This window comes from Oncorhynchus gorbuscha, linkage group LG19 (genome assembly GCF_021184085.1).
Source record: "Oncorhynchus gorbuscha isolate QuinsamMale2020 ecotype Even-year linkage group LG19, OgorEven_v1.0, whole genome shotgun sequence".
NCBI lineage: Eukaryota > Metazoa > Chordata > Actinopteri > Salmoniformes > Salmonidae > Oncorhynchus > Oncorhynchus gorbuscha.
In genome coordinates, this window is record NC_060191.1 from 28,350,343 (window position 1) to 28,374,139 (window position 23,797).

General features: G+C 45.4%; 1 protein-coding gene across 2 annotated transcripts in view; it reads left to right on the top strand.

The window, feature by feature from the left end:
- The window catches only part of LOC124005441 (nuclear factor of activated T-cells, cytoplasmic 1-like), a 99,118-nt gene that overhangs the window by 11,977 nt on the left and 63,344 nt on the right, over positions 1–23,797 (top strand). For both annotated transcript variants that reach the window (XM_046314710.1, XM_046314711.1), the window contains exons 4-6: positions 9,096–9,298; positions 12,968–13,140; positions 15,146–15,286. In XM_046314710.1, the coding sequence (XP_046170666.1) occupies positions 9,096–9,298; positions 12,968–13,140; positions 15,146–15,286 (517 nt within the window). The remainder of the gene's footprint in view (positions 1–9,095; positions 9,299–12,967; positions 13,141–15,145; positions 15,287–23,797) is intronic.

Consider the following 23,797-nt stretch of genomic DNA (forward strand, 5'->3'; position numbering starts at 1 on the left):
AAGGTATTAGCAACTGTGTGCCAGCCTATGGTGGTAATATTGCGATGGTTCCGATAAACAGAATGACAGCTGCTCTAGTGACGCGCATATTCTCACCCACTCACATTGTTCACATTTTTTACTTTTATGGAACAATGATTCAACACCTCGAACATTATATTTGGAGTGAGTTAGAATCTCTGGGAAAATAAGAATCAAGCTTCTGACTGGAAGTTTGTTGGCAGAGAACGATTAATGCTGAAGGTCAGGTAAATACTTGATACACACGCAAACACACACAGCGTTTGCAAAATGAAGACAGGATTTCATCATATCTCTCCCCTATGTGTAGGATGTGGAGGCAAATATCTCTTTCTCCTCCTCTTCTTTCTTTCTCTCTTTCTCTCTCTCTCTCTCTCGCTCTCTCGCTCTCTCTTTCTCTCTCTCTCTCTCTCTCTCTCTCTCTCTCTCTCTCTCTCTCTCTCTCTCTCTCTCTCTCTCTCTCTCTCTCTCTCTCTCTCTCTCTCTCTCTCTCTCTCTCTCTCTCTCTCTCTCTCACTCTCTCGCTCTCTCTCTCTCTTTCTTCACTCATCCTGTGCAGTCCCCAGGGAGGCTGGATAGGGGTGATAGGGCATGTTGTAGTCCCTGGGGTGCCCTGCTGTTATGAGCAATGAGTGGCAGGCGATCGGTGGGTGGTGCAATCATGGAAAATGGGTGAGTGTTTAGTGATGTGGGAGGAGGAGACAGGGAGAGAGGGAGATGGAGGGAGAGAGAGAGATGTTATGAGGGCAGACAGAGAGAGGGAGATGGAGGGAGAGAAAGATGTTATGAGGGCAGACAGAGAGAGTGAGGCGGTGGAAGGGTGTAGGGAGGGCAGAGGGAGGGAGCGGCGCAGAGGAAAGAGGGAGAGAGGGAGGGCACAGGGAGTCACCACGCAGGCAGGCAGCTGGGTCTCGGCTGTGTTACCCCCAGAGAGACTCTGCTTCCTGCTGATTAGGGCCCGGGTGGCCCTGAGGTTCGGTGGAGGGAGAGGAGGAGGGGTAGGGTGAGGTGAGACTAGTCCCAGAGCCCGTCCGATGCCTCCTCCTCCACCACCATCCTGGCCCAGGGGGCCTCCGCTTCACTGCCGATGTTGCTCCTCATGAGCCGCTCATTCCTCAAACCTCTCTCCCACACCGACATTCCCAATTCTGGCTAAACCTGCACAAACACCAGCACTGGGGTTTTGGCTCAGAGCTGGACAGGCACAACACCTATGAGTGATTGTGACATATTCCATCGCTGTGCACAACAGTTTAAAAAATAACATGGTGAAAAACACGATGAGACACTGTGTCTCTAACCTATCAGTCAATGAAGCGTTGCAACACACGCTATGACCCCAAGAACACTGACTGAAAAACAATGTTACTCAAAACAATGTTTGCTACCTTTACACTGCCACTGTTTCTGTCTTCATGACCACTCAATATTCTAGCACGGAAGTCCTCCTGTAGCTCCTACATAATGAACAGAGGTGTTTTTCTTATCCCGGCTGCCAAACACACAGGCTCCCCTTTGTTTAGGAAACTTCCCTTTCTAACGGTGACATCATGCTCAGCTCCTAGCTCCGTCTCCTCCACCATACCGCTCTCCACCGGCCCCTCTTGCAAGATGAAGATGTAAATCTGGGGAGGCCCCGAGCTGCAGCCTGTTGCCACATCCCCACACTGATGGAAACCTCCAGATTACACTGTCTGCACTCTGCTGTCCGTAACCCCTCACCCCCACCGGTTTCCTTTCTGGCTCCTCGATCCAACATTCCATCATTTGTTTGCAGACCTACAGTGCAGGCCTCTCAGCCCCTCTCAGCCCCTTCTCGTGATGATGTACCACGTCCTGACCCCCGCGGCCACTTTTCCACTTTACTTACTGGCTGCAGACCACAGCGCCCATTAACGGGATGGAGGGTCCTCTGCTCTACCCCAACTACCCTCCCCGGTCTCCCCCTGATGATTCACCAGGCTCCCCCTCCTCTCACCACAGTTATGTCCAACGTCTACAACACGGTTTACAAAGGCATGCTCAGGAAAAATCCTCTACCTCCCTTTACACCCCGAAGGCCACCACGTCATGATGGATGAGTTTTTCCAAAGAAACCAATATTATGATGGAATTGAATGATTGCCAAAGTGGAATTACATGGAATTATATTTGCATTGAGGGGTAGAAACCTGGGATGTGAACCTCTCGGGAAATTTCATTCAGTTTTACATTGAGACAGGAAACCATAGGAAACACATAGCGACACTCACAGGGCACGCAGTGTTAGACAACACCTGTAGAGTATTAGACCCATCACACAGTGTTGTAGTAAGTACGACATATGGATAGAGTATATACTGTAATTATAATAACTGGGCCTGCAGGGCCTGCATCACTACGACAGGCTCTCTCGTTAACTCTCCGTTTGGAAAATGAAGGCATGGCAGACAGAATGTGTCTCTCATCCGCATGAATGTGTGCTTGGCGTAACCATCTGGTAGAACTGTGTGTTACAGTACAGTACAGCAACCTTTGTCTTTTTCCTTTAGGATGACATGAAGGGCCTTAGCGTATAGATGTGCTGCCGGTCCAACGTGCCGTTTCACCTTGACATCTATGCTGGCTGTGTAACGTCTTCAGCAACAGCTACAGTAAATGTACGTTCGCTGTAAAGACGGTCATTTATTGTGTTTTAAATCCGGTGCCACTTCTTGTTTAAAACGTGAAAGACGCCTTTGGTTCTTCCGTGCAGACTCCTGGGTTGTGTTCATCGACGAACACCGTAGTGAAACGTTTCGCAAACAGAAAATGAACATTAGCATTTCTTATTGAAAAAGTTCTGATCGTACCTCCCTGTTTCATTTCATTTCGAGATCATTTTTGTATTTTCATTTTGTCCCTACTGAACACGACCGTGTACTGCTCTACAAGGGGCAATCGTGGCTGTCCCGAGGAGCAGTTAAGGTTCCCATGAAACTGTGTTTCTGCCTCCGAGGGGCTTCCCTTACTCACAGCCTTGGTATATTGGGCAACCACTAATTACCATTGAACAGCAACTGGAAAGAATTGGACTAAATGCCTGCATTTTCACTGGTTTGAGGTGAGGACCAGAAGCCGCCAGATTTATGAGGCAAAACACTGGTTACCAGCCTTTATATCAGGGTTAGACTGAAATCATTTACACATCACTCTGCCCAAATGTAATACCCTGTACCTTGGCTAAAACGTTATGCCTACATATTTTGGTAACAAGTTGTTCTTTTATTTGGAACTTGGACTTTGCTGGTCTAAGCCAGGACTTGAAACATTGCCCTTGATTACATAACGTTGGGGGCATACACTTCAATAAAAACGTTGAGGAATATAGCCGCTTTGTCGCTTGTATAAAGAGGTGCCATTTGGAACTTTGGGAAACCCGATACATTAAAAAGTCACATGTTGATATATGAATACTGTATGACTGTGAGGCACTGGAGAAAGATGATGATAAAGACGGTAATGGAGGGAAAGAGAGCTTGGGATGAGTGTTTGAATTGGGTACGGCGAAGTCTTGCCGTGTGACTGTCAACACTTGAGAGAGGGAGCGTGATAATGGGCCAAACCTGAGCTGCTCCCTCCTCTCCCTTCTCCCCCGCTTCCTGTCTTCTCTCCCCGCCGCTGCACGCGTCACGTGGACTACGAGTCATGACATTTCTCCAGGCGGTGATGAAATCTCTGGGAGCTAGAAAGAGTTGGATGGGAAAGAGAGCGTTCCAGTGCAGGCCCATATTCACACTCTCCCCACAGCCCAGACTGTGCTGCTATTCACCAGCAAGTCACTTTCTTAAACAAACACGTGCAAATCTTTTCTCTGTCATATTTCAACCGGGCCTGCCTCTGGAGCTTGAGCATAGCACTGACAAGTGTGAAGTCGAGTTTTTATATCAACAGTACGTAAACCAAGGTGATAAAGCACCAGCTACAAAAAAAAGGAATAAAAAACAAAGTTTGTTAAGCTATCACTGACAGGAACACATGATTCTCATTAAAGAGAACATAGCGAACGTGGTTTGAAAGCCCATAGGAAAAACCTCTTCGGAGCACCACCATCTCAGGGCTGAATTTTAGCAGCCGTGGTGATGGATCTGTAATGGTTCATGTGAAATGAATGGTGGAAAAGGACGGGGTGAGCTCTGGATTCTGAGCTCAACACCCTCGCAGTTACACATCGTCAAAACCCAGACATCCCAGCTGCGTACAATTACACAATTAATGCTTCAGCTGACATGTACAAACGGTTTTATTTGAGATTCGGTCCATCCTGCATGGCACATGTTGGAAGAGGAGATGCTGTCTAACTTGCCAGTAGATGGTGGTTAGAGGTGTAATGTAATATGGCACATGCAGTGGCAGAAGCTGGTGTAGTGTGACTGCAGCAAATTACGCTTCGATTCAAATTCGGTTTGAGATGATCTCAAAGATAATTATACGTAGCCCAGCTTGACTATATTCACAGCTCAGCTAAACTCATCTGGTCAAGATTAGACTGTGTGTCTAGACTCCTAGATGGCTGGAGACACAAATATGAAGTAGGATTCACAGGTGTGCAAAGCCTCTCTCGTTGACCCACACTTAAACTTCACCACAGTTCTTCAACTTTGTCTTTTCTTATTGCCCTTGTGAGGATTTAAAATGAAGAAGTACATTTTGCGCTCAGCTTGTGGTTGGTGTGTGTGGACTAGGGAAGGTCACAGTAGCAGAGAGGGAAAGAGGTAGATAGGGGATAGGGGAGAGGAGGGTTGAGGGAGCACATATGGTAAATGAATTGAGGGAGAACGCCCAGGGGGGACCCGACCGCGTTCCTTTCGCTGTCGGGAAGCATCACTGAGGGTTGCTTGAACTCATTAATCACTTCCCTACCCCACCGTAGGACCCCACCGCCATCGTGCGCTACCGCAGCATTGCCGAGTGAAAGGATAAAGTGAAGGGAGAAAGAATACCCCCCAACACACATACACACACTTCACCTCTTGTGGTTTATCCATACACAGACACGTTAAGGCTGAGGCTAAGGTAATTGTTGGAGGTCACCAAGAAATTCAATATCATAGTCTACCGAGGAGCAAAGTACAAAAGGGACAGAGGACACAGGCTTCACAGAGTGGCAGCCTTTTCTTAAATCATAAAGAAATGATGCCATTTTTAACAGACCGTTTTGCTTTTTCAAACTGGTACCTCGTGCCCGGTTCCATCGGTTCCGTCGTAGCATGATGGTACAACCATTTCCTTCCTTCTCGGTCAACTTGTCTATGTGTAAGTAACTGGTAGCATGTGGCGGCTAAGCGTAATTACCACTGGTGACACTGTAAATAAAATATAAAAAGGCGAGCAGAGAGAGGCGTCTGCTGGTGAGGTCACCGCATGGATGAAGTGCTCTCTGGAGACACATAGACTTCAAGAAGCTCCTGACCCCAGCGTAACTCACTGATGACTAGCATGTGTGGCTAGCACACAGGTCAGGACAGATGCTGGAGACACTGTGGAGCTGTGAAGAAGAGAAAAAGGGGAAAGTGAAGGAGAAAAGGAGGCTATAGCCTGCTTAACTAGTTCCTTTGATGTCTGAATCAGGGGATGATATCAAGTCGAGAAGTAGAAAACCAGATAATTTTGTAATGATTGCTGCTGTTTTGTCCATTATTGAGACCCTTGGATAGCATATGTCTAGTACTGTACTGTACTGTGTTGAGAATCACCAACAGAGAGCTACTGCATGGGCAGGCATGAGCACAACTCGATATGTCGCACCAGCCAATTATGCCTTCAGTTTGTAGATCCCCCTCACCTCACTTGTTTTCACAGTCACCTGGCAAGTTTATCATCAGTTTGAGCAAAATGAACTCAGTCTTTCTTCACTGCCTCCATAGATGCGTGCTGATTGTGTCCCCTTTGTGTTTGGCAGAGTGGGTTGTTACTGAGTGTCAACATGGCCAACAAGGCAGACAAAATACTGGAGATTACAAGATTCCAATGACGTATTTCTCTACCTTCACTTACTTCCCAATCCCTGACCCCCCTGCAAAGGCAATTATAAATCCATTAATCAGATTATGTCATAAGGTTACATGTGGTCTGTGTTTTGTTCTATGACTCAATTCGTTAAATAAACACCGGGTCGCTTATTCCGTTTGACTCGCTGTTTTCACTCTGGCACAGCCGCGCTGAACTTCTATAAGACTGAACTTTAAGAAGGGTATTTTGAAACGATACACTTGTACTGGGGAGATAATTGAGCAATTTGTGGGATTTTTTTCAGATGGACGTTGTTTGGTTAGGACTTGTCGAGTGTAAGTGATTTCTTGTGACGGTCTCTGATGTGGTCAAGGACCTAGCTGTGTGAAGCCATGGAGGTCTGTCCATCGTTACCCAGTGCGAGGTTTGCCTGTCGGCCGTTCAGAACGGATCCCCAAGTTTTGGAGGGTCTCTAGGTTTGGAGATTTTCCAAGTCCACATTAAATGCACATACGTACGTACGCACGCACGCACGCACGCACGCACGCACGCACGCACACACACACACACACACACACACACACACACACACACACACACACACACACACACACACACACACACACACTTGAACAAACATTGCCCGGGAGCTGGGAGGTCTAAAGATTTGGTTGCACCGGAAGTGGTCCATTGGGTTAGCAAATGGGCCTGGGTCAGGATTCTTCTCCCAAATATTTGGTAACATTCACCACATTGAGGAATGTGCACAGTTGCCATTTTCTCCCGAGGTTGAAGTATTTTCCCCCTCTCCGAATGGGTTTCAGCCATCCCCCATGCTTCATTCTGCAGACAGTGTTGTTGTAGATGGTTGTAGATCAGGGCTCTCCAACCCTGTTCCTGGAGAGATACCATCCTGTAGGTTTTCGCTCCAACCCCAGTTGTAAACTAACTCGATTTAGCTCATCAACCAGCTAATTATTAGAACAATGTGCACTAGAATAGGGTTGGAGCGAAACACCTACAGGATGGTATCTCCAGGAACAGGGTTGGAGAGCACTGTTCCAGATGCTTGTCCTAGTTGTTTTATGGTTGTTCTAGGTGTTTTTTGTTGTTCTAGATGGTTGCCCTGGTTGTTTTAGATGATTCTGAACTGACAGGCATCGCCTTCTCACCTAGCTATTGTTTGGCTATTGGGGCTATTGGAGATCACACTCAGCAACGGTAGTCTACTGAGTTTACTGAGTAGTACTAAGTAGTAGCCGTCTTAGCTCGATTTCCATCCCTGTGTTTTTGCTGTACTTGCTTTTATTGGGGAATCTGTAGCAGCTAAAGGTGGTCCGTGAGAGGAAGAGGGGAAGTGTATAACTGTTTGAAGTGGTGGTTCCGATACAGGGGCCTCTTTCATCTCTGTGTGACACCGCCTCTGGTTCCGCTCCTGAGCTTCATAGGGCCTTAATGAAAATCATAATGCATGTTCATAAATGCCCAGAGGCCAAGGGATTGAACGCTGTCAGCATGCTAGGCACAAGTATGTGAATGTTTTTAAAGGGAGTAAGCGACTCGTGATTAAGCTATCCTTTGCTTCACTGTGACCTGGTGTTTTCTTTGTGTGAAAGTCAAGCTATCCGTGTAAATGTGGATAGAGATTTTCTTCTGTATTTTGCAACCAAATAGTAAGTAGCCTGAGCTCATAGGAGCCGGAGCCTATCCCCTGCTTCTGTAGTGTGAGGCAGCTTAATGTACAAGTACACCCCCTGGACAGGACGCTAGTCTATCGCAGGGCCTGATCCTTAGTCAATCTCCTGTGTGCCAAGTGGAGACGCATTGGGTCCGATTTTTACAGTCTTTGGTATGACTCGGCCAGGGATCAAACTTCCATATTCCTACCTCAGGGTGCTCTATAACCACAAGGCAACTGAGTTTATAATTTATTAGGACCAAACGCAGAAGAATGTAATCAACAATGTAGAATGTGGTGGTTCATTTCTTTACTATCAAATGAGGAGAGACAAACTTGTCACACAAGTCAGAGTTATACTTAAACTAAATCTTTAATCACTTATTGATAAGGGAGCAGGTCAATACAACACACACATATAAAGTGAATCTATTGAGTGCTCTACGATAATGATGGCTGGTCATGGCTGGTCGACGATTCACGCTGAGAGCCCCGAGACTAAGAAATATGGACAAATCGATAAAGAGTCATGACATTTTGTTTCAATTGAGTGTGTGTCACTTTTGACCAGAATTTATATTTTCTCATAGACATTGGTATTTTGATATTGTGTGTACAAGACATTTATTGAATACATGTGGAGCTACTAATCATCGAGGATTTATTGTTCTTGAGATTTTGCTGATCACATTAAAAAGCAATTATATAAAGGATTGCATATAAAATACTTAATACTTATTGTGCATCAGCAGAAATATTCAACATAGATTGCCAAAATACTGTTTATGATTACCTCTTATGAATTCAACTCCTTTTCTGACATGCAAATTTATGTTTACTAACTTCAGTCCATTGCTGAGGGGATACAATCCTCATAAACATGGTGCATCATGCTCTTAGGCTGACTTTTAAATTATCATCTTGGTTTTCTATTTGGTCTCCAAAATGGTCACTTTCCATTGAGTCACTGTCGACTGCTAGCCTCTCCTTGGGCACTTTTTTATGGCGGCTGTGAGGTTTTAATGAACAGTGAAGTGATGGGAAGCCAACCTCTCCATCAGCACTTGTGTCTGGCTGCCCAGAAGATCTCTACCCCAGACAGACTACCTCCAAAATATCAAAACCCTCTTTAACCTTCCCCTAAAGGGATGTACATTAACAAACCGCTCCCAAATTTGAAAAACAGAAGACTCCAAGAATCTGGAAACGGGTCTCCAACCCGACCGAAAAACAAATCCGACCAAAGGGCCTATTTTCTGAAACCTCCCCCCAAACAAACTTCACTAAAAGCAATCATTAAAGGGCTTCTTAACTATCGGTACCTGATGTGGTGTTCAATCTCTGTTTCCCCAAATGACGGGTTGTTTATGAGGTGCTTTAAAACCCGGCGTTGGGTCTCACCTGGATCTCTTTGTTCTCCCGCCAGCTCTACGGTTACATGGAGAGCGAGCCCCTTACCCTGCAGCTGTTCATCGGGACCGCAGACGACCGCCTCCTGCGACCGCACGCCTTCTACCAGGTCCACCGCATCACGGGCAAGACTGTCTCTACCGCCAGCCACGAGGCCCTGCAGTCCAACACCAAGGTGCTGGAGATCCCTCTGCTGCCCGAGAACAACATGCGAGCCATGTGAGTCCTTGTCTTCTCCACTATCCTCTCTCTCTCTCTCTCTCTCTCTCTCTCTCTCTCTCTCTCTCTCTCTCTCTCTCTCTCTCTCTCTCAACATTCTAACAGTGTCATAAATGCATTTCATATTTCATTCTAATTTGGTTGTGTTTATGAAGGTCTTGGGTAACATTAAAACACAATAGCATTTTAATTAGTTTATGTTACTGTAGGCCAGGCTTAATCAACTAGATTCAGCTGCAGGCAGATTTGACCTTGAGCGGATGATCAGGGGACAGGAACATAATTACAAATAATATGTAGACTGCAAATTGACCGCAAGTAGCCCAAACAGATATAATATTTGACAAAAACGGAATCATTTCAAACCTTGCTTACATTTCTATACGATCATGTGTCTTTTTATTGTGTTGTGGGAACACTTTGGGAACGGATTTCCAAAATGATCTCTTCAATTTTGAGAGTTGTTTAACAAAAGTGTTTTGGAAACCTCAGAATCTGCTCTTTCTCATATTATATTGGAATCAAAACGTCTTCCCTGCAAACAATAAGGCACGTCATGCCTAATACAGTGCAGTACATAATATAGAGTCTAAAAGGGATAATGCCCAGGAAATCCAATAGGCCCAATCTGCCGTGTGCATAAAAATACCCAATTCTTGAAATCACTATATCCTTGTGTGCAGCTGTAATTCACTCTCCAACTCCGGATCTCCAGCAGGTCAGAAGGTTGCGCTCCGCAGGGTACCCAGGCAGCAGCTCCTGCCCCGGGTCTGCTGTCCCGAGACCCAGGACTTTCTCTGATGGAGAAGGCAGCTAAATCTCAACTCAAGCTCCATCACCACCTACTGAACTGTAGCTTTACTTTCCTCTGTGTTTCAATGGTATAACATACTTTTTTTAGAAGAACTGGTGTAGTTTGAATGGGCTTATATTAAGTTAAAGCTTATTTTAATATTTGTTTCGATATTGTGGGAGGTTACGAAGATATTTGGCAAGCACCATGAGATATCAGATCTCTTTGACTGGAAAATGAACTTATTTGGTTTAACAGAGTTGAACCTTCCATTTCCAACAATGCTATACTGCCCCTTTATAATGTATCAAATCTAGAAAGGGGATACTTTGAGGAACTTCAGCCATTACACTTTACAGGGCACAATGGATAAATCTGATATTCGAGAAAACTATTCAGATGACGTCAGGTTCCCCCCCTTTTGTCGTCACCGTATAAGCTACAGCGAGAGAGCAGTGAAAGGATATTGTAGAACTGAGCCTCGGGGTTGGGGTAGAACATTGTAGGCCAGGGTGGTGTCCATTAGGTCACGCTACTGAAAACGTTTCAGTGTTTTCGCGACAGAAAAAGTAAATTAGCATTTCTTAGTCCAGGTAGTCCTTACATGTTTCAGTCTGTTTTCATCCGTTTGGTGTCTAATGAACACAGCCCATGTTTTCTCTCTCTATCGACTGGCTGGAAGGCCAGGGTCTGTCTGAGGAGGGTCGGTCGCTGACGGAGTCTTTCCATTGAGCTGTTAACAGTCAGTCTGATAACACTCTGGCCAGCCCTTTGCTCTCACGCCAGCTCTCTCTCGCTCGCTCACTGTGTGGGACGTTACATAGCCGGTACTGTAGACAACGGATGTCAGACGCCAGACACATATCAATCTCTTTCTTCCCTATTGTTGCCGATAAAGTTTTATCTGTGGTTTAGTATCCACCCATTGAAATGGATAGTAGCCAGTAGCTTTATTACACAGTATGTTGTCTCTGAGAATCTAGAACATTCCGGGCTACTTCTATACTATGATTTCGAATCATGTAACATTCACTGAACAAGTAGAGTTGTTGTTGGGGGGAGAAAAAAACAATTCCACTCAACTAGTCAACATTTGTCAGTTCATTTTGATTTGACAAACAAATGTCAAGTAAACCATCAACCTGCAAATCCAGTTTTTGTTCGGTAACCATTTCCTGCCACCTGTCCTGTACAACTGATTATGTATCCACCTTTCCCTTTCCACCATTGCAGTCTTAATGTTTTGCAGTGACTTAATGCTTTGCTGACACTGTTCCACCACAAGTGTCGGATACATCTGGCAGTGTTTTTTTTATGACCAACAGTCGCCATGCCGTCCGTACAGATCTCGACTTTGAGCTGACTTCAACATATCATTGGTACAAGCCGTGACTGGCTGCTCCACACCATAGTTCATGAAAAGAGACACTAATGTTCATTCCAACAGTCGTTTGACAGTAAAACAGAGCATGGCGTACTACCTCTAATGTGTTTGTTTTAAAACCATAACTGCGTGACTGAACACTTACATCATGCTTGAGCCACTAAAGAAACTTGTTGTAAGTGTTCTTTAAAAAATAAAAATATAATAATAATCTCATTCAGATAGACCAAAGTGAAGGGGAAAATAGATTTGTATAAAACTTGACATTTAACATGTTCCAGGAATTCCACCCAAAAAGCTACAATGTAAAATTATTGAAAAGCCAAGCCATATCCCATATGTATTTCTTGACTTTTTACCAGCAACTTTTTGGTTTTAGTTTAATTTCTTGAAAGGCCTGTCTGAAAAGTGATGCCTTATTCCCCTAAGAAGGAAAATCCTCCCGCAAAAAAAATAAAAAATAAAATAAAATAAATAAAGACAGCAAATAAAAAAAAACAAGTCTGCAGCTAAATGTGGCATTGGTTAGTGAGGTTGAAACCGTAAATGTTTGAAATGTTAAAAGTATGGGACCCGAACAGTGCAGAGGGGGGGGGGGGGGTAGACAGAGGGTTATAAAGTGGCTGTAAGAATGCAGGCGGCAGCCAATGGGCTTCTCCTCTGGAAAGTGACGGTGGAGAGACCAAAGGCCTGGGCGGTGTTCATTAGGCACTAATAGACGATAAACTGAGTGAAACAGTTGCAAATGGTTTTAAAGCGTTTTCAGTTACTTGCCCTAATGAACACGACCCTGAAGATTGCTCCAGAGAGCTGTATTCTGGGGCGCCAGGAATATTAAAAGTCACATAAACAAATGAATGTTGTTCTTAGAAGAAATGGGGAGTGACTCAGTAGTGTTCTCCTGGACTTCCGATATCTGTGATCCGGAACTTTAAACGAGACGTCTCTGAGTCGGAGTGCTGATCTAGGATCCGTTTTGCCTTTTAGATCATAATTAATCATATTTTATGGACAGATCCTAGATCTGCACTCTTACCTTGGGAGAGGCTTTGTGGATCTGGCCCTGGTCTCTTTGATCAAATAGGGGAAAGGGGGATACCTAGTCAATTGTACCACTGAATGCATTCAACTGAAATGTGTCAACCGTCTTCCGCATTTAACCCAACCCCTCGTTCCACGACCTGTTCCTGACAGTGAACTAACTAGCATTATAGATGTCTCTATGGTCTCATGATGATGACATAATAATAATATAATGTACTTTTTTTATGTTTCTGTTATATGATGACACAGTATGATGACAGTATGATGATACAGTATGATGATACAGTATATTCCATCTGTAATCTATGTCTCAATGTAGTCTGATGATCATGGTCTATAATCAACTCTGGATTCCGGAGACAAGCAGTAGCATAGTGCTCATCCAGACAGTATATTGATTAGTACCAGTATGCTGATGCTAAAATGTACCCTCTCCCCTGTGTGACAGCATTGACTGTGCAGGGATTCTGAAGCTGCGGAACTCTGACATCGAGCTGCGTAAGGGCGAGACGGACATCGGGCGCAAAAACACGCGTGTGAGGATGGTGTTCCGTGTGCACATCAACCAGCCCAATGGCAGGACCATCTCCCTACAGGCCTCCTCCAACCCCATCGAGTGCTGTGAGTATACACGCACGTGTGAGTGCACACAAACACACACACACACACACACACACACACACACACACACACACACACACACACACACACACACACACACACACACACACACACACACACACACACACACACACACACACACACACACACACACACACACACACACACACACACACACACACACACACACACACACACAATGACTGTTCCTTATGACCACACCAATCCACAGGTGCGGCAGGGTAGCCTAGTGGTTAGATTGTTGGACTAGTAACCGGAAGGTTGCAAGTTCAAATCCCCGAGCTGACAACTGCCTTGTTCTGCCCCTGAACAAGGCAGTTAACCCACTGTTCCTAGGCTGTCATTGTAAATAAGAATTTGTTCTTAACTGACTTACCTAGTTAAATAAAGGTAAAAAAACAACAACATTCTCTTAGCATGAAAATCAGTATGATGTGGCCTTTTGGACCCAATTCAAATCTTTATATGATGAAAGCAATTTGCCAAGTTGTTGAATGCATTGTACTTTCATTGATAACTGCTCTTAACTGCTCTTAAAGAAGAAGTTACAGGTCTGTGAGAACCAGAAATCTTGCTTGTTTGTAGGTGACCAAATACTTATTTCCCACCATAATTTGCAAATAAATTCATTAAAAATCCTACAATGTGATTTTCTGGAGAAAAAAATCTCATTTTGTCTGTCATAGTTGAAGTGTACCTATGATGCAATTACAGGCCTCTCTCATCTTTTTAAGTGGGAGAACTTGCACAATTGGTGGCTGACTAAATACGTTTTTGCCCCACTGTATGTCATATATCCCTCAGTGTATTTTATGACTCTATGCCTAACTTATTGTGGTGAGGTGACCCTATTATCAGAGGTGTATGAAGGGTCATTTGCCAGCTCTAGATCTCGTGGTGATGGAAGTGTGTATGGAAACCGCTAACTATGTCAATCAGTTGAGTGTGTGTGCGTGTGTGTTTGGGTGTGTTTGTGTGTGTGTGAATATGTGTGTGTGTATATGTGTGTGTGAGTGTGTGTGTGTGTGTGTGTGTGTGTGTGTGTGTGTGTGTGTGTGTGTGTGTGTGTGTGTGTGTGTGTGTGTGTGTGTGTGTGTGTGTGTGTGTGTGTGTGTGTGTGTGTGTGTGTGTGTGTGTGTGTGTGTGTGTGTGTGTGTGTGTGTGTGTGTGTGTGTGTGTGTGTGTGTGTGTGTGTGTGTGTGTGTGTGTGTGTGTGTGTGGTCATGTCCATCCTGAGGAGATAGACTATGTGTAATGGGTGGTAGGAATGTGCTACTCTTGTAGTTTCTAGTCCAAGGTTGATGATGACACATGTTTTGATTGATTACTGCATTTTTTTTACAATGGACTGATGGATCATTATTACAGATGACTGAATGAGTCAAGTCAATTGCATAGTGATGTAATGACGGAGCATTGTGCGTATGGCTGTGAACATGGTCTTGATAACCAAGAACCCCCGAGGTGCATTGATAAAAGCAGAGACAGGTGGTGGATAAAGTATGACTGAAGTATGACTCGTTATTTGGCTTGTTCCTCCCTGGGTGAATATGAAAAATAATGAATCTAGAAAGTAAAAAATCTGATTGGGTCACCAGATAAATATTGTTTTGATCCATTTTTATACATTTCACGTTTAAAAAAAACAAAAAACATCTGTTGTCTGAAAATCTGAAAATAGCCAGTGGTGTTAAAAAGCCATTTGAAAACTGATAAGGCGGTTGCTAAGCAACTCCTGCTGTGACATGGCAGAGTTGGGGAGGTAGGGGATCTGGAGGTCCGGGGGCGGATGGGGAGTGGGGTAAGGAAAGCTTGAGCAGTATAGAGTGCTGTTGTGTATGTAGTATAAAGTGTATATCCGCTCACTGTTTTATTCTTTTTTTGTCCAGCTATTGTGCCAAGTTGGATGTGAATTAACACGCTCTCCTCGTGTCTGTCTGTCTGCTTGCCTGCCTGTCTGTCTCTCTGTCTGTCCCTCCTCCAGCCCAGCGCTCGGCACAGGAGCTGCCCCTGGTAGAGAAGCAGAGCCTGGACAGCTACCCCGCCACGGGGGGAAAGAAGATCCTCCTTAACGGACACAACTTTCTGCCAGACTCCAAGGTGGTGTTCGTGGAGAAGGCCCAAGGTAAATTAGGACGCAAACAGAGCAGCTACACACACTATCTCTCTCTATCGTTCTCTATATATATTTATCTCGTTCTCTCACACTCTTCCTTAATATCTCACTTTTAAGTTATCCCTCTGTCTGCCTCTCTCTCTCTCTCTCTCTCTCTCTCTCTCTCTCTCTCTCTCTCTCTCTCTCTCTCTCTCTCTCTCTCTCTCTCTCTCTCTCTCTCTCCCTTCATTGCGTTCCCTCGGTCTCCTCCCGTCAAAATAGAGCAGGGTCTGCCAGGGAGCTACATGTGGTGTGCATTAAGGAACTATATTTTTAACCGAACCGTATTTACTTTTGTAGAAGTTTCCATTGCCTGTTTAGTGACGCTCGCCACAAGTTAAGGAATGAATCACAAGCGGGGCATGTGCAACGTCTCTTTCTTTCTTTGCTTCTCTCTCTCTCTCTCTCTCTCTCTCTCTCTCTCTCTCTCTCTCTCTCTCTCTCTCTCTCTCTCTCTCTCTCTCTTTCACGTCTTTCAAGTTACCTTCGTACAGATGTAGGATCTTAATTTGAGACAGTTTGCTACAACAGGAAAATAATCCTGCAGCAACCTGATTATAATTCATGGACATTTTTGTAGGGGTTGATACATTTTTTGTAAGGGAAAATCAAGTCTGAAATTTCAAAGTGGAAATTACCAACTTTAGAAGCCTTTTTAAACCTTGAATATACAAGAAGAATATTTCCTGCAACAGAAGGATGATCAAATTACGGCATGGCATCGGTACCTCTGTCCCACAATTTCTCCCCTATTATTTTTTCTCTCTCTCTCCCTCTCTCTCTCTCTCCCTCTCTCTCTCTCTCTCTCTCTCTCTCTCTCTCTCTCTCTCTCTCTCTCTCTCTCTCTCTCTCTCTCTCTCTCTCTCTCTCTCTCTCTCTCTCTCTCTCTCTCTCTCTCTATCTATCTATCTATCTCTATCTCACACTGCTTATCTCTCTCTCATGCTGTCACATGCACACACACACACACACACACACACACACACACACACACACACACACACACACACACACACACACACACACACACACACACACACACACACACACACACACACACACACACACACACACACACACACACACACACACACACACACACTGTCTCCCCCCTCCTGCAGTGTGATTTGTTATTACTTTTACATTTAATATTTTTCCCATTCGTTTCCTCTGTGAGGGAGTGAGAGGAGAGACGACTATGTGAAGACACTGGTGATCAAGTTTACAAACAGTCATTTCCTTGATTGGGCCCAGTGAATCAAAGGCAACTGTACTGGCCAAGTCTGGTCTGTGTAAACACACGTGATGATGGTGATGCTGATGATGATCATGAGGAGATAGTGGATAGCTGTAGACGTTTTCAAAGGAAAGAGGAAAATCTGACTTTTCTTCATTATTGGTTTATATAGATATACTGTCTGTGGTGTTTTTTTGGCATTTGTTCACTGACATTTACTGCTTGTGTTTCAAAATGTTTGTGCTGTGAGAAGAGAAAGTTATATGTGAGAGGTTTTTCATAGTGTCTTCATTTATCCTCGTAGGAATGATTTGGAGTTGCTCGGCAAGCTATCGAGGAGGTGTTATTCAGACAGACGACTTATAGGTACATTCCAACTCCAGGTCAACTCAGTAGACTGGTACAAAACTTGAAGCATCAGCCCTGACACGTCATTATCTCCTGAGAGGGTCTCTGTTTTCTCCTGGGTGGCAAAGCTCTGGGACTCTGCAGCTGCCTTTATCAGCTCTGAGCGAGGTATTTGCTCCTGTATTTTGGAGAGGATTTCCCCACGCCTGGTACTATTGGCCTTGGAGTCTCCCTGTCATGGAAACACCCCCTGCTGCCAAAAGTAGCCTCTCACCCCCCCCCCCCCCCACACACACACACACACTCCCGAAACCCCTTTCTCAACCCCTTACCCCTCCACAGTTGTGTCATTGGGTCTCTCTCACCCTGACGGCTGGCTCACCCCTCAGCCCCTTAGAGCCCACTGAGGTGAGAAGAGGGAGAGATTGACTTGTTCATGTGCTGGGAGTCTCCCCATGTCTGACTAACTCCACATGAAGGGGGATCCCTGAAGAGAGGGAAACCCTGTCTCGTCTAGCACCGTCTCGCCCCTTTCACCCCCTTCACCTTTCATCATCCACCCCCCCTCCCCCTTCTCCTTCCGCTCCCTCGTTCCCTCTCGCTCTCTCCCAGCCCTGTCCTCACTATCTTTCTCTCTCCTCGTCGGCCCGTTAAAGCGATTAGCCAGGGTGGTGTGGAGTCCTGTGCTCCAGGGATCCCCACACGGCTGCCTGCTATCGACATTTCAGTGGCTTGTTTTCCTTCTCAGTGGCGTCCAGGGAGCGAGACTTCTGAGAGGGTGCATAAAGTGAGGGATTTATTTTCATGCCCCCTCCTTCTCCCTGACCCTGTCTCAGTGTCTGTCTCCTTTGTCTGCTCTTTTGTAAGCAATAAAGGACCCAGTACTGTCAAGGGTCTCCCAGCTCAAAGCTCATTATCACAGTACCACACACACACACACACACACACACACACACACACACACACACACACACACACACACACACACACACACACACACACACACACACACACACACACACACACACACACACACACACACACACACACACACACACACACACACACACAGAGAAACCTTTGTATAATAGCCACTTCACAGGAGTTGATACATCTGTAGAAATGTTCTTATGCTCTATTTAAATGTTTCATATAGAATGACATCTTGGCATTTTGTTCACATAATATTGCAGTTTGAGAAAAGTTTTTGAGTTTGAGTCTTATTGTTGATTTCGGTCGGAAGACAAAAAAAGTGGAAAAGGAAAAAGCTATCCAATAAAATCGAATTATATTAAAGTTGTAAACCATGAATATGGTTTTATATTACATTGTAAAAGTAAAAGCGCACACACACACACACACACACACACACACACACACACACACACACACACACACACACACACACACACACACACACACACACACACACACACACACACACACACACACACACACACACACACACACACACACACACACACACACACGCTGTAGCCATCACTGCTTGTGTTCCAGCGGTGACATCCATTACTGCTGCAGCGACTAAAGGTTTGGAGAGCTGCTCACTTTCCAAGACGTGCTCCAATAAACACCTCCCCGGAAAATTCCAACGATCTATTCTTAAAGAGCTACAACAGAGCAACAGACAGGACTTAACTTGACCTAACTTGAGCTTTCTATGCCAAACTATGTCGTGGTATTCCATTGCTGCACAGAGGGCACCTCCTTCCTACTATACTTCAACGCCCATATTTGATATTTAGACATTTTCTTTGGCTGTGGAGTTCTACCTGGTGCTCTACAGTCTTTATTGTAGGATGTTCAATAGATGGGGTGAAGAGGAAACTTGACCAAAACAATGGAATTTTCTTGGAAACGCATGGGGGAAAGATGCTGTGGGAGGAAGATCCCCAAACTCCATATTTCCCCCCAGAAAAACGAGTTTGTCTTTCAATGTGTGTCATATGTGTAAATCAAATCTATGTTTATTGATGTATTTCACTATATGTTGAGGTTAAAATCAGAGTAAAATGCTTGTATAGTCTATGACTAGGGTGGCTGGAGTCAATTATTAGGGCCTTCCTCTGACACCGCCTGGTATAGAGGTCCTGGATGGCAGGAAGCTTGACCCCGGTGATGTACTGGGCCGTACGCACTACCCTCTGTAGTGCCTTGCGGTCGGAGGCTGAGCAGTTACCACACCAGGCAGTGATGCAACCCGTCATGATGCTCTCGATGGTGCAGCTATAAAACGTTTTGAGGACCTGAGGAACCATGCCAAATATTTTCTCCTGAGGGGGAATAGGTTTTGTCGTGCCCTCTTCACGACTGTCTTGGTGTGCTTGGACCATGTTAGTTTGTTGGTGATGTGGACGCCAAGAAACTTGAAGCTCTCAACCTGCTCCAGCCCCTTCGATGAGAATGGGGATGTGCTCGGTCCTCCTTTTCCTGTAGTCCACAATCTCCTTTGTCTTGATCACGTTGATGGAGAGGTTGTTGTCCTTGCACCACACGGTCAGGTCTCTGACCTCCTCCCTATAGGCTGTCTCATCGTTGTCGGTGACCAGGCCTACCACTGTTGTGTCATCAGCAAACTTAATGATGGTGTTGGAGTCGTGCCTGGCCGTTCAGTCATAAGTGAACAGGGAGTACAGGAGGTGTTGAGGATCAACATGGCAGGTGTGTTGTTTTCTACCCTTACCACTTGGGGGCGGCCTGTCAGGAAGTCCAAGATCCAGTTTCAGAGGGAGGTGTTTAGTCCCAAGGTCCTTAGAGAGGCTCATAATGGACTGTCTTTCTGTTCCTCTAACTCTCTCCCTCTCTCTTCCTGTCTTGCGTGTTGTTTTGCTTGTTTCTCAATCCCCCTCTCTGTAACAAAAGACCAGAGCTCATGGATGGTGGCACTACGGGAGGGTTTAATGTGCCCAGAAAAATAATGACTTCTACTTTTCAAATGCTAAGGCCGTCCCCATTGCTCTGCATCAAGGACCTGCAGGATGACTGATGCAAACAGACTGTACATGTATGTGTGTGTGTGCATGTGTGTGTGTGCTGCCGCTGAGGGGTAGGGTAGCTAGTGTCTGGTAGCTAGCCTACGGGCCTGTTTGTGTGTTCAGTAGGAAGTGTTTTCAGTGACTCATCTGCGAAGGATTCCCTGAAGAGAGGCGAAGCGGAACAGACAAGAACGGAGGGGGAGGAGGGAGGGAGGAGGAGAAGAAGGGAGGGGGCACAGGCAGGGTGAGACAAAGTGCTGTTCAGGAAAGCCAGGGGCAGGAGAGGCGGATATTGTCCACTAGTGGATGTCCTGTATCCGTTCCTTGGGTGTGTTTCACATTGTTGACTCTCACTGTCAATTCTCACTGTTGACTCTCTGCTTAGTGAGTGAGTTCCAACAAGGTTTTGGAGATGGCTATTATCTTCGCACTCCAAGCTCTGAGACCGATATGTGTTATAAGGTTGTGTCCAACGTGTCCACTGTTCTGTTCAGCCACACAGTACAGTGTCTGTGATATTTCACCCAGGTCTTGTTGAGAGAACTGCTTTGGATAAAAGCGTCTGCTAAATGGCATATATTATTTATTATTTTAAGTTATCACGTGATTAATAAGTTACCCGTTGCATGCCCCATGCCCTCTTCCCTCTGACTCAGGGTTAAAGTACGATTTGGGTTGAGAGTGATCATAGTTGATGTGTTGACGGAGCATTGTTTTTCTGTGTTTGAGAGTCTCACACTCCTGTACCAGTAAGTACTGTTTTAGAGGCTTTAGGAGTGAATATTTTTCCTTTCCACATCTCAGAGACTTTCCATTTCCTTTTGTGTTGCTGCTCAGTTGGATTAGCTAGGATGTCTCGGTTATTTTTTATTACGGTGTGTGTGTGTGTGTGTGTGTGTGTGTGTGTGTGTGTGTGTGTGTGTGTGTGTGTGTGTGTGTGTGTGTGTGTGTGTGTGTGTGTGTGTGTGTGTGTGTGTGTGTGTGTGTGTGTGTGTGTGTGTGTGTGTGTGTGTGTGTGGGAGGGGATGCGTTTATGTGTGTGTTTGTGTTTGCGTGTGTGTTTGTGTTTGCGTGCATGTGGGTGTGTGCATCTTGACTTTGCTCAACCCTCTCGTTTTGGCACGGGAGCAGGAAGGCATACCTGGTGCTCCTCGTCGAGCGTACGTTCTGGCTTTCCCTGATTTCCATGCACGGAGGGAGTGGGGGAAGGAGGAGAGGAGGAAGGGAGTGCAGGGGAAAGCCTACACTCTGACTCAGAGGGGAGGGAGGGAATTCCCTTGTGAGCAGGATAGCTTTTACATCTGGTGTGATTGGAGCTGTGCCTTTGACGTCTGGAGCATACAGCACAGATATAGCTCCACAGCAGGGAAAGAGATGTCAGGTCTACCCCCCCCCCAGCCCAGCACCTCTAGCCTCGATCCCACTTCTTCCTGGATCCCCTAACTTTTCCACCCTATCACCCTGTTGACAGATTTTGACCAGTATTAGGGCTGGCAGGTACCAGGTGTCCTAGAGAAACACAAGACAACCCCTCTGGTCTGGTGTGTGATGGACCCTTTGATGGACGTTTTTTGCCAGACAGGTGGCAGCAGGATTTGATCAAATTTGATAACCTACTGTATTATATAAACAGGAAAGAGGGATAGAGAGTGAAAAAATACACCTCCGAAATTCAATTCGACGACAGTCGAAAAATAAGGCTGGCTTGTTTCACGAGTGCCTCTGCAATTAAGTCGGGGCGAATAAAATGTTCCATTCCTAAAACCACCAAAGTGAACATACTTTGGCCAGTGGAAGTTGTTGTTCTGTTGTTGGTATGCCCCCTTCCCTATGTTTTAGTAGGAGGAGAGTTATCTCTCTCTCTCTTGCTCTCTCTCTCTCTCTCTGTCTCTCTGTGTTTGGGTGTAAACCAACCACAGGTCAGTGCAGGGACACGTGTAAGAGAGGCCAGATAAGAATGGTTCTGGTTCAATAAACACCAGAGTGGACCCACCATTCTGTGTGGCGTTCCACATTGTGTCTCCTGTCATTAACCAAATCTCCAAGCAATTACTGTAGAGAAAGAAAACAAATGGGAGGTTATTGTTAGTGTAGTCATGTGGGAGCATGTACTGTATTATATGAATCATAGAATAAACATAGAATAAACATAGGGACTGTGTTGTTGTTAGGCTGTTCAAAACTCTCTGTCATCTGTGTCCTGATGATGCTTCATTCATCAGTGGGTCCATTGTTGTGTGTTCCTGTACAATGTGAGTCTTCGGGACTCTTCCCACCAGTTTTGACACAGTAAAAGGCAGCTGGCTGATCTTTCCCCAAAGGACTTTACTTGAGACAAAGGTGTGTGTGTGTGTGTGTTGAGTGCAATTGTCATTGACCCGTATAGGGAGTTGCTATGCCTCCTACTACCACTGCTCTGTGTTGTGACCAGTCTGATAGAGGGAGAGTTTAGGAGGAGGCCGAGGTAGAGACGGAGATGGAGGGAGGGGTTGTGTGTGGGTGGGGGCTCTGCGAAGTAGGGAGGGGCGGTGCCGTTGACGGAACGGAAGCGTTTTGCAGATGTTGCACAGAGAGAGAGAGGGACAGGGAGAGGGAGAGAGAGAGAGAGAGAGAGAGAGAGAGAGAGAGAGAGAGAGAGAGAGAGAGAGAGAGAGAGAGAGAGAGAGAGAGAGAGAGAGAGAGAGAGAGAGAGAGAGAACGTAACGTTTTGTGGTTTAGTCTGGCGGCACTCTGACTTGAAAAGGTTTGCATGCCACATACGTGGCTGTCTCCCGATTCAGCAAAGGTGAAAGAGAGAGAAGAGGGGGAAATGACTGCTTTTGTTATTTTTGTTCAATCTTGCTGAACTATTTCTAAAAGAGTAGGAGTGTCTGTTTCATTTCTGCTTCTGTAGAAGACAAACAGACAGAGGGTGAAAATGAGGTGAATCAACAGAGAATGTTAAAGAGGGGGAGAAGAAGAGAGAGGGGGAAAGAAAATGAGAGCGAGAGAGAAATGGGATAAAAAGAGAAAGAGCGCGAGAGAGAAGCCTGAAAAACATGTTTACTTGTGGAGGGTTGACGTCTAAGGTTTCCCCTCTTGGAGGGAGTCCCAGTGCGGGGGCGGGCGAGATTCCCTCTTGGTTCCCCAGATGTAACATGAGGCATGAGCACTCCCTATCATCTCTCACTCTCTTTGTCTCTCTCTTTCCCGTCTCGCAGCCTGACGAGCGTATTAGTTCCGTGGTATATCACGATCACCTGCACATCGCAGTCATATAGGTATACTAGTCACTCTACCGAAATATCACCGTTGTCTGTTTACTCACTTCATCTTTCTCTTCTTTCTTAACTTCTCTCACTTCTGCCTGAACTCCAAATAAAGACATCGGTCTGTGATCTTTTTTCAATGTCTGTTCCTTCTCTTTTCCTCTTTTTTTAATATTGCTTTTTGGAAACAGATCCATGGTGACTTCCATCCTCCTAAGCTCTCTCCCAACCCCCAGATCCACCCTTCTTCACGAGTGATAGCAGGCCAAGCATGACTGGGATCTTTTCTTCCCTTTTTTGCATTGTGAAAAATAAGACTTTGGGAGAACAATTTGGTGTGGAGACCTCAACTTATTACTTGGCTCTTCAGTTATACTAGTTCAGCTGCCCAAATGGCCATAACGTATTTAGTCTTTGTTACTTCACACGTCTCACAGTCCTTGTTAAATTAGGACCACAAAGAATTATATAGTCAGCCAGTGCCATAGACATCAGGGCGGTGCCACAGACACACACTGGCACAATTGTATTGCCAGCCAACACTGCATGGTAGTGTCATAGACTAAACTATATTGCCAGCCAGCATGGCAGTGCCATACACATACAGACACTGGCAGTGACACAGACACACAAAGGCTGGATATTGTCACTT